A 15,879-nucleotide genomic window follows, 5' to 3' on the forward strand; every position below is an offset into this window, starting at 1 on the left:
TTTGAATTTGATGCGGGCAGCTATGGGTAGCTTGTGTAACTCAATAAATAACGGGGTGACATGTGCCCTTTTAGGCTGATTGAAGACCAGTCGCGCTGCTGCATTCTGGACCATCTGGACCATTCTGGACCAGCTTTATAAATGCCATTTATTATTATTATTATTATTATTATTATTATTCTGTTTATGTGGAGGTCCAATAGAAACTACTACGAGCTTCAATCTGCAGTCAGAGATGCTTATGTAACTAACTGAAGTGATCTCAGACTCAAAAAGCAGACCTCCCCTGTAGCTATAATTTGTTTACATCAACCTCAATTTCACTAAATGCAGCAGTTTAGTTTATTTACCAAAACAGAAAACAAGAGTTGGGTTATGAGTTGTATTAATCTATACACATGCTAGACCTTTTTCTATCCCTCATTATCCATAAAGCATACCATACCGAGGCTTTAATATCCGAGGGATCCACACAAGCTGCAAAATAATGAATGCCCTCTTACTTACGGGTCTTACCAACCAGAAAATCCAGTTTCTCCAAACAAAAGTTAATCTTTGAACCAGGCATAACAATAACTGGTGGTTGTGTAATTCTTTGTTCCAAACCCCTCGGTTATGCTTCGTTAGACTAAGCTAAACCCTGCTACTCCTGAGCCCTTGCTGATGGTGTAGGCACATGCATCAATGCCAAACGTAATGTATCCTGGGTCTGAAAAGCTCAGTCAGTGCAGGTGGAGACACAGCTGACCAGTACTGAAAACACTTTATCATGCCCCACTTTCCTGATGTGAATGGATGACAGAAATAGACTGCAGACCACAAACTACAGAGTACTGGACCTTGAGGACTGAATGATCACAATTGACTGACCTGCAGCCACAATGCACATTATGACCAGCTGAAAAGAACTCCTTATCACCTCCGGAGCTGAGTACCGGTTGATGTGAACTACCCAGGAGGTCACATAAAACCAGCCACCTGCCTGCCTGCCTTTTCAGTTGAAGAATTGAAGAGATGTCTTTCTTGACCGGTAAGGTGGAATTATGAAGGCAGCCAGAACTAGATTCGTACAGTGCATCTCTGAACCATTCAAGGTGCAGCGTACATTCATGTCTACCACATTCATATAATGTATTCAGTGGTGACCTTGAAGACATGTAATAAAAGGTATTATTGGCCAAAAAGTGACCTATGATTCCAGTGACAAACATAGTGCATGACTTAGAGACTTTTTTACAGAAGCACTGAGCAATGATCAGTGGGTTTTTTTTTTTTTTTTGCAGAACATTATGTCAATGATGTTAACCCCTGATAAAATGACACCACTTCACCATTTTATCCAATTACACATTTGAGCGAAATTTTGTCGAAATCAGTGAAAGATCCATTAAATCATTGCCATGAACGTAATTGGTGCAGTTACCTAGATTATTTTAACTTTTACCTAATTATAATGTGTTCATCCATAAGTTAATCCTTAAAGACCTACAAATATTTTTATGAATTCCAAATGTATTTTTCTCTGTACCTAACCTTCCCTAAGCGATTTATCACTATGTATTAGTTTATTCTTTGCATTTTCAGTGAAAAATAAGTATTTATTTTGTGTTTAATTTACTAATCATGTAGATGTTCATTAAAGCTCAGAGTAAATTTAAAAGGTTATTATATCACAAGAGAGAAAACTGAAGCAAACGTGACCATTTCAACAAAATATTTCAATAACTGAATGTAAACAAGCATCTACAATCACTGTTATTTGTTGAACTACATGGGTTTTATTGGTGAAAAAATGTTTCAGAACATTCCAAGATTTCATTTTTTATTTATTTTTTTATTGTCAATTCACCAGATGCACAGGACATACATAGAACTGAGATGCAGTTTCTCTCTCACCTTGTTATTAAAAAAGAGGTAAAAATAGAACAAGTATAAATAAGAGGTATGAAGAATAAACTAAAGTGTATACATCAGTCTATTTACAATGGCAGTGGTAGTGCAATACAGTAACGGTTATGGAGGTGAATAATGGATCAAAACAGCAGCAGATAGTGTTTACTTATTCACTACAGAGCCTCTGAACGTCCAAATGAGTCATATCTGATGCTGCAGAAAATCTGAGAATCTTCATTTTACGAATCATTCACATGTATTGATAGGATTAGTGAATCAAAACTTATTAAACGTCTTAGATCAGTACATACTTCTGGCCACCGGTGGCTATTTAAGTCAAGATGGTTAAGATGTTCCTGAGATAATGCTTTCACAAGTATAGGAATGACCACCTGAAAACACAGTTGTTGAAGCTGCTAACATGGAAGCATAAACAATCGGTTTTACCCCTAGTTTTACCTTTGTGAGTTGCCCCCTCAGTTATTTTCATATTCCACTCATTTAACTTCTCATTATGGTTGTATGACACTGCGTACCGTCTTGTACCTGTTCTCAATGTGAGCTGGAAACGCAATTTTTGACCTTCTTGAACTTTACAGAAAATTTTTTGGAGATGAAAGTAAAAAGAAATGCACTTTCAAGCACTTTCTGATGCTCATCAAATTGATCTAATCCTCAGCCTGATGACAGGTTCATCATGTATTACATCAGGAACATTCTGATCTTTTCAGGCATTAAACTACTCTACAATACCACGTTCAGCCAACTTTTGTTTTAGTACAACAATAAGAACAAAGTGTTCCACATTTAATACCATCTCCTGTTTAAGTGCATCCAGACACCCTGCCAGATTCCTGATACCAAGGGAAAGGAGCTGGTTTTATGGACCCACATGATCACATTTGGATTCACGCAACACAAAGAGTTCCAAATTGGTTCCTTCATCTTTCTTTCTTTTCTCTCTCCACTGCCTCTTAAACTCACTCACTATTTTCCTCCTTTTTTCAACATGTCCACCAAGTTGTCCCATCCTGACAGATGTTATCAATTTAGGCTGTGGCCAGAGAAACCATTAAGGGTCCCAGGCAGAGGGTGAAAAAGAGAAGCAGAGGAGAGAGGATTACTGAGAAGCGGCAGCGCAGGAATGATATGGGCGATAAAACCGCTGATCATTCCACTTTACAGGGGCTGGTTTTTACGTGGTGTCAGCTCTCTGTGCAGCCCTCCTGGCTCTCCAGATCTTCAGCCTCCTTTTTCTACCCAGCTTTATGTATGTCATTTCCAAAAGTACAACAGATGAGCCCGGAGAAGCACGGGTGAGCTGGAAATAGGATCATTACTTAAGTGAAAGTGTAAAGAACTGTCTTTCACCTCTCTGGGTTATATTGTGCCTGTAATGATGCGCTTATATTTACTTACAGCAGCATATGTACATTTGCATATTGCTTTAATTTGAGCCTGTCTATGATCACTAACACTTCATTTTGTGTTTTTATGACCATGATGAGGGAAGTCAGCGAGGCAGCTCAGCAGTATGTGATTACTCACTCGACGATTAATGAGAATGAGGCAAGATGTTCGTCTTCGCTGTCTGACTGACGCGCCCTTCGGAGCATGCTCTGCCAGGTCAGAGGGTAAGTATAGGCTGACTGTGTGAGAACTGCACTGCAGGCTCTTCGCTTCAGAGGTGAAAGGAGAAGGCTGGACAGGGGCAATGCTTCTATTAACGAATGGCAGAGACTGAAAATGTACAAATGTTCACTAAAGGATGGAGAATTCCCTACTTTCTTTTCGCTGCAGTAACAATAACAAGTTATAATCCAACTGTGACCTAGAAGTCAATAAAACTCAAGTACGTGAAGTTTTCCTTCCTAGTTATCTGAAGATTATTTTTGCCCCCTTATAGTCTCAGTGGTAGATATGCAGTGCTGTGTACTTGGTGTAAGGACATGGTAAAAAAGATAACAGTGAACAGAGACTTTACATATGTGACCAAGAGAGTGAACAGCTGCATGTGGGCCTGTATATGATTACCCCACCCCCAGAAGGGGAGGCAAGGGGTATTTTTTTCTATTTGTTTGTTCGTTTGTTTGTTTGTTAACACTGTAGCAGCAAAACTATTAGCTGAATTCATACCAAACTGGGTTTACAGATTGCCAGTGACCCAGAATAGATCTGATTACATTTTGGGAAACAGGTCAAGGTTTCAATTTTTTATGAATTTTTAAACCTTTTTTCTTCTCCCATTTACTTCTAATATGCAAAATTTCAAGTGTTTTCAAAAACATACATTTTGTTTCAATTTACTTCAAACTTGGCTCATATATAGAGGCAGTTGATATACTGACATTAGTACATGCATAGACATGATGACATCAGCTGGATTGATGCCAAAATAAGCTACATTATGTGCGAGGGGTGGGGTTTGTTGTGCCTGGGACCACTTGTTGTATCTGAGATCACACACTTTCATGTGTGCACAACCATTTGCATAAATACTGCCTTTAACCCAGTGTTTTTCAACCTTGGGGTTGCGACCCCACATGGGGTTACCTGGAATCCATATGGGGCTACCTGAAATTTCTAGCAATTGATGAAAAAAAAAAATTACTTACTAATAAAAATACTTTTAATGATTCAATATATATTTCATTATAATTAAAACGCCACACATTTTTCCTATTAAAAATCAAGTTAAAATAAAAATGCAGGATATAATATCTGAGAGGGCATATTGTGATTGACCCGATCACGTGACCACATGCATTACGATGCTTCAACCTGCCCAGGCACAGTCGCAGTCAGAAAACAGTACTGAATAGAGAATGGAAAGATTTCTTCACCTGCCTGGCCCTGCTAAGATTTCTCCAAGAGAAACATGTCTCAATTTTGAATGTCTGGGGTCGCCAGAAATTTGTGATGTTAAAATGGGGTCACGAGCCATAAAAAGTTGGGAACCACTGCTTTAACCCTTTCATGCACTGTATTATTGAAGCCTCAATTAAAACTATAATATTTGCAATAATTACGTCAAAGTAACAGGTCAAAGGCACAAAATCAAAATTACTACATGGATTATTTGATTAAGACATACATTTTTTTTTTTTTTACATTGTCAGATAATTGGTATTACCACTTATGTGCAACATCCGCAACAGGTATATTTTAGATGAATTTTCCAAAATATCATCATCTTCTGCAACAGTGATTCACCAGTAAAACAGATGTAGTTTGACAAATGACGGTGGTTGTAGACAGCTGTTTTTATGTTCAGTTAATGACACATTTAGTTAAAAATGACACTTTCTCTTCTGTTCAGTTTCTTTGTTTTGATATAATGCACTTTAAATTTGTTCTGAGCTTTGATGAACATCTGGATGATAATTGAGTTAAATATGGAGAAATACTTACATTTCACTGGAAAATGCAGATGATAACATTATAATGAATCATGATGAATCATTTAGGAAAGGTTACATGAAGAGAAAAAAAAAAAATTTGTAAATGCATTTACATTTGTAAATCACCACAAGAAAAGTTCTAGGTTTTTAAGGGTTTAACAATAAAGATTTATACAGTAGTATTACACGGAATATTCTTACAGTTGTGATTCTGTTAATAATAACAACACTTTACAGTCTGCTGCTACTTTACACGTTGTGTGGAGACCATCTTCAAATGTTAGAAGACTTGATAATTACATCTTCTGAGGCTCTCTGACTAAACATTTGTTGTGGATCATTGTTATACACACATACGCACTTGTGTGAAGCAAGTTTTTTTTCTGAGTGAGGTTTCATCTAAAATACGGTCACAGCGCAGAGGGATGGGTTCTTCGGATGGTATCTGAAATATGATCACTTTAAATTGTATTCATTGGCTGGGGTCAGGACGAAAATCTATTTCTACTCCACAGTGCTGACTGGCCAGTTAAGCGCAATGAACCATGAAATTACTGCATGAGATTTAATTAAATATTGCAAAAATATCACTGTTGCATGCAACTATACTTTTTTTAAACTGACACTCTTATTTACTCCACCAGCCATTGTCACACTCCATCATTTTGTCCTTTTCAAAACTCTAAAGCCATTACTTGTCTGTTTCTTTGCTAACACAATCAGCAATACAACAAAACACGCAAAGAACTATACTCCTGTAAATGTAAAAGTTCTTTTCAGTAATGTTTTAACACAGTTCCAGCTAATCTCCTGCAATTTTTCCCCTCCAATCAACACTTAAATCTCTGGGCTCTGAAAAGGCAATCTTCTGTGGATAATGGTTTATGTTATGATTTCAGAAATGGTTTTACAACTCTTTACTGAGGCTTAGCCACCCACTAGAAAAAGCAGAAATAGTCTCTGAACTCCCTTTTCTATTCTAGTCCCTTTTAATCCTCCTAAAGGCTCTGAGTGTTCAATGAAAGAAAATGGGAGGGAAGGAGGAGGAGCGGGGTCAATGCCTGCAGATGAAAGCGACACAAGATGACCTGTTCCTGCACAAAATGATATCATGACTCTTTATCAGAGGCCAAGCATCACTGAGCAGTCTCATTTGGCCTATCAAATCAACGGTGGACTGCACTGCATGGAAAGAGAGTGCCCTTTCTTCTACCCTTGTGCAATTAGTGGCAGCTATCAGTTTGGAGGACAGTTTAATTGTACATCTTCATTCAGACTGGTTCAATCATTTGTCAAAGCCACACTAAGTGCTCTTCTTAATTACATTGTTCATTCAAGGCCAAAGAACATGTTCCACACTCAAGGACTCCCTCAGTAATAATACTTTAAAAATATTCTAAAACATTCTTCATTGTTGTATTGTTGTCGGGGTTTTTACAGTTGGATTTTTAAGTGCTAAAGAAAGGACTCGCATCTATACTTAAGCCTGCTTCATCATCATCAACACCATCATTATTACCACTATCATCAAAATCATCATCATCATCATCATCATGGCTGTGCCCTCTCACCTTGCCAGCAGGCGCCGACCGTGAGCTGCACATCAATCTGAGATGGGTGAATAGGCCAGTCATCCGTCACCAGGTAGGGGTCGTATGTCACTCCATCCACATACAGCGTCACCACTGGAAACTCTACGTTGATGACATAGTAATGCCACTCCTTGTCACAGATCTGAGACAGAGGGGAAAGGGCGAGAGACATGAGGAAAGGTGTCATAAATCGAAATGTGATCCAAAGCTTTTATTAACCGAGTGACATTTAGACATACAAAAAAAAGTCATACATATCTTGAATAATAATCATTTCAGAAGTCATGTTGGAGGATGATACTTGAAAGCAGAGGATTTGATTAATATAAAACACCATAGATGAAAAAAATGCATCTATAAATAATGAGAAAATGAAACATCAAAAATTAATAAAAGTCACACTTTATTGTAAGTCTAAAAATTTAGAAATGTGTTAAAAAGAAATAGTACCAAATTCAAAGAAAAAACTAAACTCACATATGCTGTTTCGAGGAAAAAATGTATAAATAGAAGCTTTGCTGTTGTTTTCATCACTGGAGACAGCTCTAAAGTCAAACAATGAAGTTCAACACTAAAATCACAGCATTTCAGTTACACAGCAGAGTTTATTTATTAAACTATTGAAGGTGCAAAATTATTATACTATCTTTGCTAAAGTTCCACAGTTTATTGATCCACGGTTCAAACTGTGACAGTTCTGATCTTGTTAGGACGATTCCAAACAGATCTTTAGTGCAGTTGTTGACACAAACCAAACAGAAAACAGAGGTGATTTGTGGATTTTGTGTGGCTGTTTTCTGTCTAAAAACAGAGCTAAGCTAACAGAGCTATGATGTAAACTATCAGCTGATGCAGCATGTGAAGATTATAAAACTGTTAGTCCACTTGTCTGAAACTTTGTTTAAAGCACAAAATCTGATAATACTATAAGATAGATGTGTGTTAGCTGATGGTGATAGTTTAGAATATTGATACAGTATCACCTTTTGAACACTGTGGTCTCTCACTTAAAGCTGCATATGACTTTCGTCACAAATTTTTCATCACATCTGTAAAACCTGAGTCATAGCCTAAGTATCATGAATCCATAAGTCTTTCCATGATTACATACCTGAATCTCTTCACTTATGGTGAACAATTTCAAAGCATACTACACCATAAACAATCCATTTGTTTACAGAGCTGGTAGGTCACTTGGACATTTTCAGAAATTTGTCGCAATGTGCATTGTGAGAAGTGAAGCACCAGACAGCCGCATTATGGCCACATCGGCAACAAACATGGGAACGGCTTCATTGCCTCTTTCTACTGCGGCTGTGTGGAGCTCCGCTTCCCACAAAGCACGTCGTGACAAATTTCCGAAAATGCCCGAGTGACCTACTGGCTCTGTTTGTGAAAACAATGGATTGTTTATGGTGGAGTACACTTGGAAATTGTTCACCATGAGGGAAGAAATTCTGACGTGTAATCAGGGAAAGACTTATGGATTCATGATACTTAGGCTATGACTCAGGCTTTACAGATTTGATGAAAAATTGGGGATGAAAGCCATACGCAGCTTTAACTATCCATATCACAGCTTTAACTTGTGATATATGGTGATATGACACGTGCATTTTTGTATCATTTCTTCTTCTTCTCTTCAGAATGCTTGCCTCTTTAGCCCACCTCACTGTGCATTTTAATTGAATGCTAAAGCCCACTCCTGCCTGTCTTTATGTCAGTCTCTCTGTCAAGTGTTTCTGTCTTTACCTTTGTTTTTTTTTTCCCAGCTTCAGGCTTTGTTTTACTTCACCAGTGCCAACACTCATGGGCTGCACCTCCTCCTCTCAGCTGTTGTGATATAACCTGGGACAGCCTTTGAACACTTAGCCTTGAGTAACCTCCCTCTCTAATGAAGAGTGCTTTGCAGCCTGCTTATTAACACTGTGCTAGCAGAGCAGATGGTAGCTCTAATCAATCCGGTTCATTTTCACTGCTACTGAGTTTCTGGATACAACATCTGGCCTATTGGTGATCATTTTGCACAGCTGCTCAACACATACGCACAACGTCAATCTGCTGCGTCGGCGCTCTGAATTGGTGGGAAATGGCCTGCTTGTAGTTTTGATGGTCCATCTGATGTGATTGATACTGATGAAATTGCCTTCGATTTGCCTGTAGGAACGTGTATTAACACACAAACACCAGGAATCCCTGCACCTGAAATTTGCATGCAGCCCCAGTATTAGCTGTCTAGACTTGTTTTGATGTATTCCTGCGATACATTTTGGAATTTAATGTCTTCCTTGCAAAAACACAACACCTCTAACTTTCCCATTAATAATATTCAAAACTGAGGTGATGCGCTATTTTTCATCTTGATGCCCTTTCAAGTAATAATCCTACTAAATCAAACTGCTGTGAGAATAACTTTGAGGCTTTATGTATCTATAGACACATACTTGCTTGGCTTGTGTTCTTTAATTTATTATCTGGATTTATTCCCCAATACGGTTCTATCTCATTACTTCAAGTTCCAAGTGTTCAATACGTTATGTTCATTCACATGCACACACTGATCTTTCTGACATTTACAGTCTGAACATGCAAACAATTCCTTTCCTCTACTATGATTTTTTTTTCTTCAGTATTTCAAAGAGTGCTCAAGCTCATATGGGATCTGAGCGCCTAGTGGGTGACTTCCTCTCGTAGGCATCAAAGGGGGGACGGCACAGAGCTGTTGCTTAAGAGGAGGCTGCCTCTGCTGGGCTGGCATGTCAGTTGGAAATGCCTCTCAGGGATAGGAGAGAGAGAGAGTAACGCACATGTGTCAATACCACTTAGGGAGCAGCAACAGGGCTTGGGATTACAGGGTTACATCAGAACGGGTGCCTCACGATGTGACATAAAGACTAATATTCTTCATTTAAAATCCCTATATTTACCAAACTCCTAAAATCTTTGCATAGCTGGGAAAAACTTCTTCAAAGAAAGTGAAACATCATGTGTCTCCAATGAAATGCAAATTGAGTTTTTGCAATGAGTTTGCAACCCCCTAATGCTCTGATGGAAGTTTTATTGTTGCGTTTAGAAGAACCAAAAATGTAGTCACTGAGTAAAGCCCGTAGAAATAAAAAAAAAAAAGAAAAAAAATCTGCTGCCAAGCTGCAAAAATGGCATAATCTCTTCTTCCATTGTATCCAGTCAAAAATGAAAGATGGTCTGAAAGGTTTTTATGATGTTTTGACATTTTTACCCCTAAAGGAAATATTTTGTCTGACTTTCTAAAGCTGAGCACAGCTGGAGAGCTTTTCAGAGGGAAACTAACACTGAACAGAGACATTTGAAGGTGGCTTATAAAGGGCAGTACAAACCAGCAGTTATTGATGTGTTTCTAGAGAGCTCGGTTCTTGCAGGAGCACAAAACACAGCTGTCACCTTTTTTTTTCCTTTTCTCGGGCAAATTTAAAACAAATGTTCACATCACACAGCTTCTATGGTCTGTATGATTTAAATGTACTGTACAAGGCTCCACAGTGTCACCAAATATCTGTCATTGCTCACACGGGTGTAGGGTTATTTTTTTTCCATTCTGCATTCTGTGAGAACCACTCATCCTTACTCTCCGAATGCAGAAATGAATAAGCCATGTATGAAACCACAACCTGCACTGCACCCTGATACATTAGCAGTTTGTGTGAACATGTGAAAAAACAACAAACAAAAAACACAATTTTGATTTTGCTCAAACACCTTTCACTGTGTGTTCACCATTGGAAGAAAATATATGCAAATTAAGTTACATTTACTGACAGGCAGGAGCATCAGGCCCAATGAAGATCAAACCTACGTAGTAGAGCCCATCAGCTTGGGTCAGAATTATTCTAAATGTTTCAGACCCTGTCTCCTGTTCTTATGGGTTGTGACAGTTTCCCATCGTAGGAACCAACAGTAATCACCATTATGTTTGGCTTGAAGCTCTATGGTACCTAGTTTCCATTACATGGAAATCAAAATTTTGAAAGCTTGCAATTTATTGAATCACTTGTGTGATGTGCTAGTAATGGCAATATATGGACTTGAGCATAACTCAAATTCCTGACATGCTGGAGAAATTCCAAGTGTATATTTGAAAACAGTGCACCTCATTTAGGGAAAATGATGTTTGAAATTTTTTTAATCACAGATCAACAATGATACCAGGGGAAATTACATGATTGTTCTGAAGTGAAACACAGCTACAGTATTTGGAGGGATAAATATTCATATTTTACTAAAATACCATATTTTGGGTGCACCTGCATTATTGACTTGTTCACACTAGTGCAGATATTTTGCAAAGGGATGTTTTCCCTATGTTTTCCAGAATAAAGATATTAGAAAAATGCTTGTTTAAGTATTCCAGTTTACACATGCCTATTGTTGTTTTGTATAATGAACATGTGCCTGAACCATCAAATATAGGTCATATAAGTGTCAATGTGTCGAGGTCAACATGGACATATTTGGTAAACAGACAAATGTACTGGCACTATCACCAAATGTACATAATACAACAAATGCACTCCAAAAACCCCAAACCCAACACTAAAGGTAACTTTACTTGCCACCGCTACTTAATTTCATGACAGACTAAAGCCTCTGTATCTGTTATATCCAGTACTATCTGAAGGTCCACACTGTTCGTAGTTTAACGTCCACATGAAACAATGGTTTGTCTGCATTTGTACTGGTTAGCAGTCATTTTTGTGTTATAGTGTTAGTGTTTGGGTGAAATAAAATACAGGTTGTGTGGATACATTTAGAAAAATATCCATATTATTTTGGACAGTGCATATATATATATATATATATATATACACACATACATACATACATACACACACACACACACACATATGTATATATATATATATATATATATATATATATATATATATATATATATATATATATATATATATATATATATATATACATATATATATATATATATGTATGTATATATATATCTAGGGTGGGGAAGCAAAATTTACAATATTTTGAGGCAGGGCTTGAAAGACACTGTATGACCAATTAGTTTATTGAAAGTCATGAGAATTTATTTGCCACAAGAAAATTTACATAATAGAAAATGTTTTTATTCTATGTGTCCTCCTTCTTTCTCAATAACTGCCTTCACACGCTTCCTGAAACTTGCGCAAGTGTTCCTCAAATATTCGGGTGACAACTTCTCCCATTCTTCTTTAATAGTATCTTCCAGACTTTCTCGTAATAGTTTTGCTCATAGTCATTCTCTTCTTTACATTATAAACAGTCTTTATGGACACTCCAACTATTTTTGAAATCTCCTTTGGTGTGACGAGTGCATTCAGCAAATCACACACTCTTTGACGTTTGCTTTCCTGATTACTCATATGGGCAAAAGTTTCTGAAAAGGTATGGATAATAGTGTTAAGTATGATTATGACATCAATATATGTTTGGTTTCAAAACAACTGATGTAGTGCCTGCTGAGAAAAAACAACTAAATGTTCATTGTAAATTTTGCTTCCCCACCCTGTATATGTAAATATATATATATATATATATATATACACACACACACACACACACACACACACACACACACACACACACACACACACACACTCAGTGTATTTCTATTTTTGACTTTCATTTGAGCATAAATATGGTGTATATATGGCTTAATAGAGTTGACTGGCTTGGTACAAAATTTCAACATCTTTTCAGGAACATTATTGCATCTTGAAAGAACAGGTGTGCCGCCACACATGGGAAAATGCCAGCTGGACAAGGACACAAACTTTGTTGTGTGTGCAGAGGTTTAATTCAGTGTAAATTAAAAAAGCTCAGTTCTGGAAATAACTCAGAGAAACTAGAACTTTATTCTATGCTCAATCCATACATAAAAAGGTGTGTCCACAAGGGTACGTGTTTGTGTGACAGCAATTCCACAAGGATGCACCACCTGTGATGAAACCCACACACAAACAGTCCATATACAGACATCAATCCACCGCCATTAAGCGTCAACTACGAAGTTCAAAGCTGAAGTTAAAGTTTGGAAGAGCAGCTCTGGCTTGCCTTGCTTATGAAAGGAAAGCAAAAAGTTTTGTATTCCCCGATCTCTGCACTTCCCTGTTTCTGTGCCTGATGCAAATTGACAGACGGAAGGAATGAATGAAATAAATAACCACACAAACAAAGGAGAGGGAGTATGTGAAACAACTAGAGGACAAAGACAGAAAGCAAGAAAGAGAGTGAGAGAGAGGTAGAGAACGGAAACATCACACATCAAAGATCCATCATCTCTTGGGGCGAACGACAGTGAGAAGAAAACAAAATTGCTATCTGCCCCCCGTCTATCTTGCTCTTTTCTTCACGCTGCACTTTATTTGGTCTCTTTTCTTCTTTGCCTGTCTCACCATTAGAACCTGACTGTGGGAGTTGTTGCCTCAAGTCCTTTGGAGTTGAAAGTCTTAAAGAGATCTGTCACCCAACCCAACCTCCTAACTTCAAACAAAAGATGGAGGAATGAGATAGAGGAGGCAGAAGAATGAAGAGAGATGAAGTGATCTGTGCTTAGAAGGTGGCAGGGCCAAGAGATAGCAGTGACGGAAAGAGAGGATGGTGGAGATGAAAGAAAAAGAGCGACGGACAGAGAGGTAAAGGTGGATGGAAGGAAATGAAGGAAATAAGCAGTTTAAGAAAGGGTTCTGAGAATACAGAAGAAAGCAAAAAAAAAAACAAAACAAAACTTAAACCGCCACCTCGAGGGAAAAGGAAGATGTCATTAATCTTCTTTTTGTGTGTTGCTAGATGTTTGCATATGAATGTTTTTACACTTTTGTCTTTTGTTATGAGTTTGGCCAGTGGTGATCGTTTATGTTCATTAAAGTTAATGCCCTCAGTTCAACAAAAACACCAAAAAGACAAAAACAAAGGCAGAGATGAAGCAGCACTGTTTTAATCTCTTTGAATACAGTATATAGAAGCATAGCCCACGTATACTGGATTAAATGAGTCACGATGCCAATGGAATATGTCCTCATATTTAAATGACCATACAGGACTACCCAACTGTCAACCTCATTAAGAAAGAAAGAAAGAAAGAAAGAAAGAAAGATAGATAGATAGATAGATAGATAGATAGATAGATAGATAGATAGATAGATAGATAGATAGATAGATAGATAGATAGATAGATAGATAGATAGATAGATAGATAGATAGATAGATAGATAGATAGATGTTTCGTTTTTTTTCTTAAAATTGGTGAATCAAATGAATTGGTTCGGAACCAGTTCGTAACAGATGAATGAATCGAAAGAATTGAGCTAGTTAATAAGTTAAGGTTTAAAAGGTTTAAAAAAAGAACTTAATAAAAAAAAAAAATGAACAGTATAATTAAACTGTTAGGTGCAAAACAAACTAATATTAAGTATGATGAAGCTGCAAAATGACATTTGTTTTGAGGTCTAAATGATACTAATTGGTAACCTGTTAACACTTCATGGATGTCTGAAACATGATAAAGATTATATTGTAAAACAACAGAAGCACAGGTTGAAGAACATCGATAAAAAAAATCCTTCATTCTCTCCGCAATAACTACACTGAATAATCTAGAATGAACAGTTTGCTGCTTTTAACTGCATCCCTCCTCCTTTTTAGCATGATTGCACCTGAATGCTCTTTTAATGTGTTTTGCTTAAACATTTGTGTTTTTAGTGTGTTGCTGTATACAAACCTGTCAAAGAAGAATTTCTTTCACTTGTGACAGACAGAAAAGTCTATCTATCTATCTATCTATCTATCTATCTATCTATCTATCTATCTATCTATCTATCTATCTATCTATCTATCTATCTATCTATCTATCTATCTATCTATCTATCTATCTATCTATCTATCTATCTATCTATCTATCTATCTATCTATCTATAACCACTGGTCTCACCTTGAACAATGTGTTGTATTTGTAAAGCTTGTTTGTTTAACAGTATTTATAAATACTGGACAAACCCTGAATGTCCACACATTGGTTGGTGAACTGCAATTTTTAAGGCTATACATACTTGTCATGGGCTTTGTGTGTTGGTTCAACAAATGGAAACAAATGGCTAGCATTGGAGAAGAGTGAAGGATAAAACCGAGACTGACTGAAAACACAGTGTTAAAAAAAAAAAAAAAAAAATTGCAGCAAGACATCAACCATTTCAGTCATACATCATACATCATACAATGAGAGCAGAGATAAGGAAGTCAACAGACACATAGGTTATTCAAAACACACTACCACACCTGATTCATGTAGCAGCGAATAAATGAGTCTGAGTATCTTTCCTGCTTAAAGATGATATGCTGGCATTTTTTTATGAACACAATCACAACAGATCAACTGTTAGAAAAGACAGTTTGAATGGATTGACCAACACCATTGTTCTTCTGGTGCACACAGACTTACTAGATGACACTCAGAGAAGCGATACGACTCAGTCTTTGCTGAATCGCTGATCCGTGCCTGAAACTCCCCTTCCCCATTCTTTTTCAGCAGAATAACAGTCTATAACAAAACACCTGACAGGCATATCACACAAACCCATACATGTGGGAAAGGAAGGAAGGAAGGTAGGTAGGAAAAAGGGTTTTGATCTTCTCTGTTTCACTCTCTGTCCTCTGACTCTTTGTGCAGCTGCAAAACCCTGAGCTCTAAGACGCAACTGGACAACACTTTGCTTGAAATCATTTCCTGTTCATATTCATACATAGAACAGAAAATCTTTTCCAGCTCAAGCTGTTCCCATAGAGTGTTTGAGCAGTCTGCCTACACTGACCTTTAGTAGAGTTAAGGATTAAAGGAGTGATATGTTGCTTTTTTAAATGGAATTATGCATTTTAAAACATTTCCCTGTGGTCTATATAAACTGTAAATGCTATGTTTGGGTCTGAATTGTTCATTAATTCAACTCCACAGGTCCATCTTC

At 37.3% G+C, this 15,879-nt stretch overlaps 1 protein-coding gene across 1 annotated transcript in view; it reads right to left on the reverse strand.

Moving 5' to 3' along the window:
- Positions 1–15,879, reverse strand: part of LOC115431514 (calsyntenin-2) — a 304,871-nt gene that overhangs the window by 39,442 nt on the left and 249,550 nt on the right. The window contains exon 9 of the mRNA XM_030151920.1: positions 6,866–7,028. Coding sequence (XP_030007780.1) covers positions 6,866–7,028 — 163 coding nt within the window. The remainder of the gene's footprint in view (positions 1–6,865; positions 7,029–15,879) is intronic.

The sequence above is a fragment of the Sphaeramia orbicularis genome, chromosome 13, assembly GCF_902148855.1.
Source record: "Sphaeramia orbicularis chromosome 13, fSphaOr1.1, whole genome shotgun sequence".
Taxonomy (NCBI): domain Eukaryota; kingdom Metazoa; phylum Chordata; class Actinopteri; order Kurtiformes; family Apogonidae; genus Sphaeramia; species Sphaeramia orbicularis.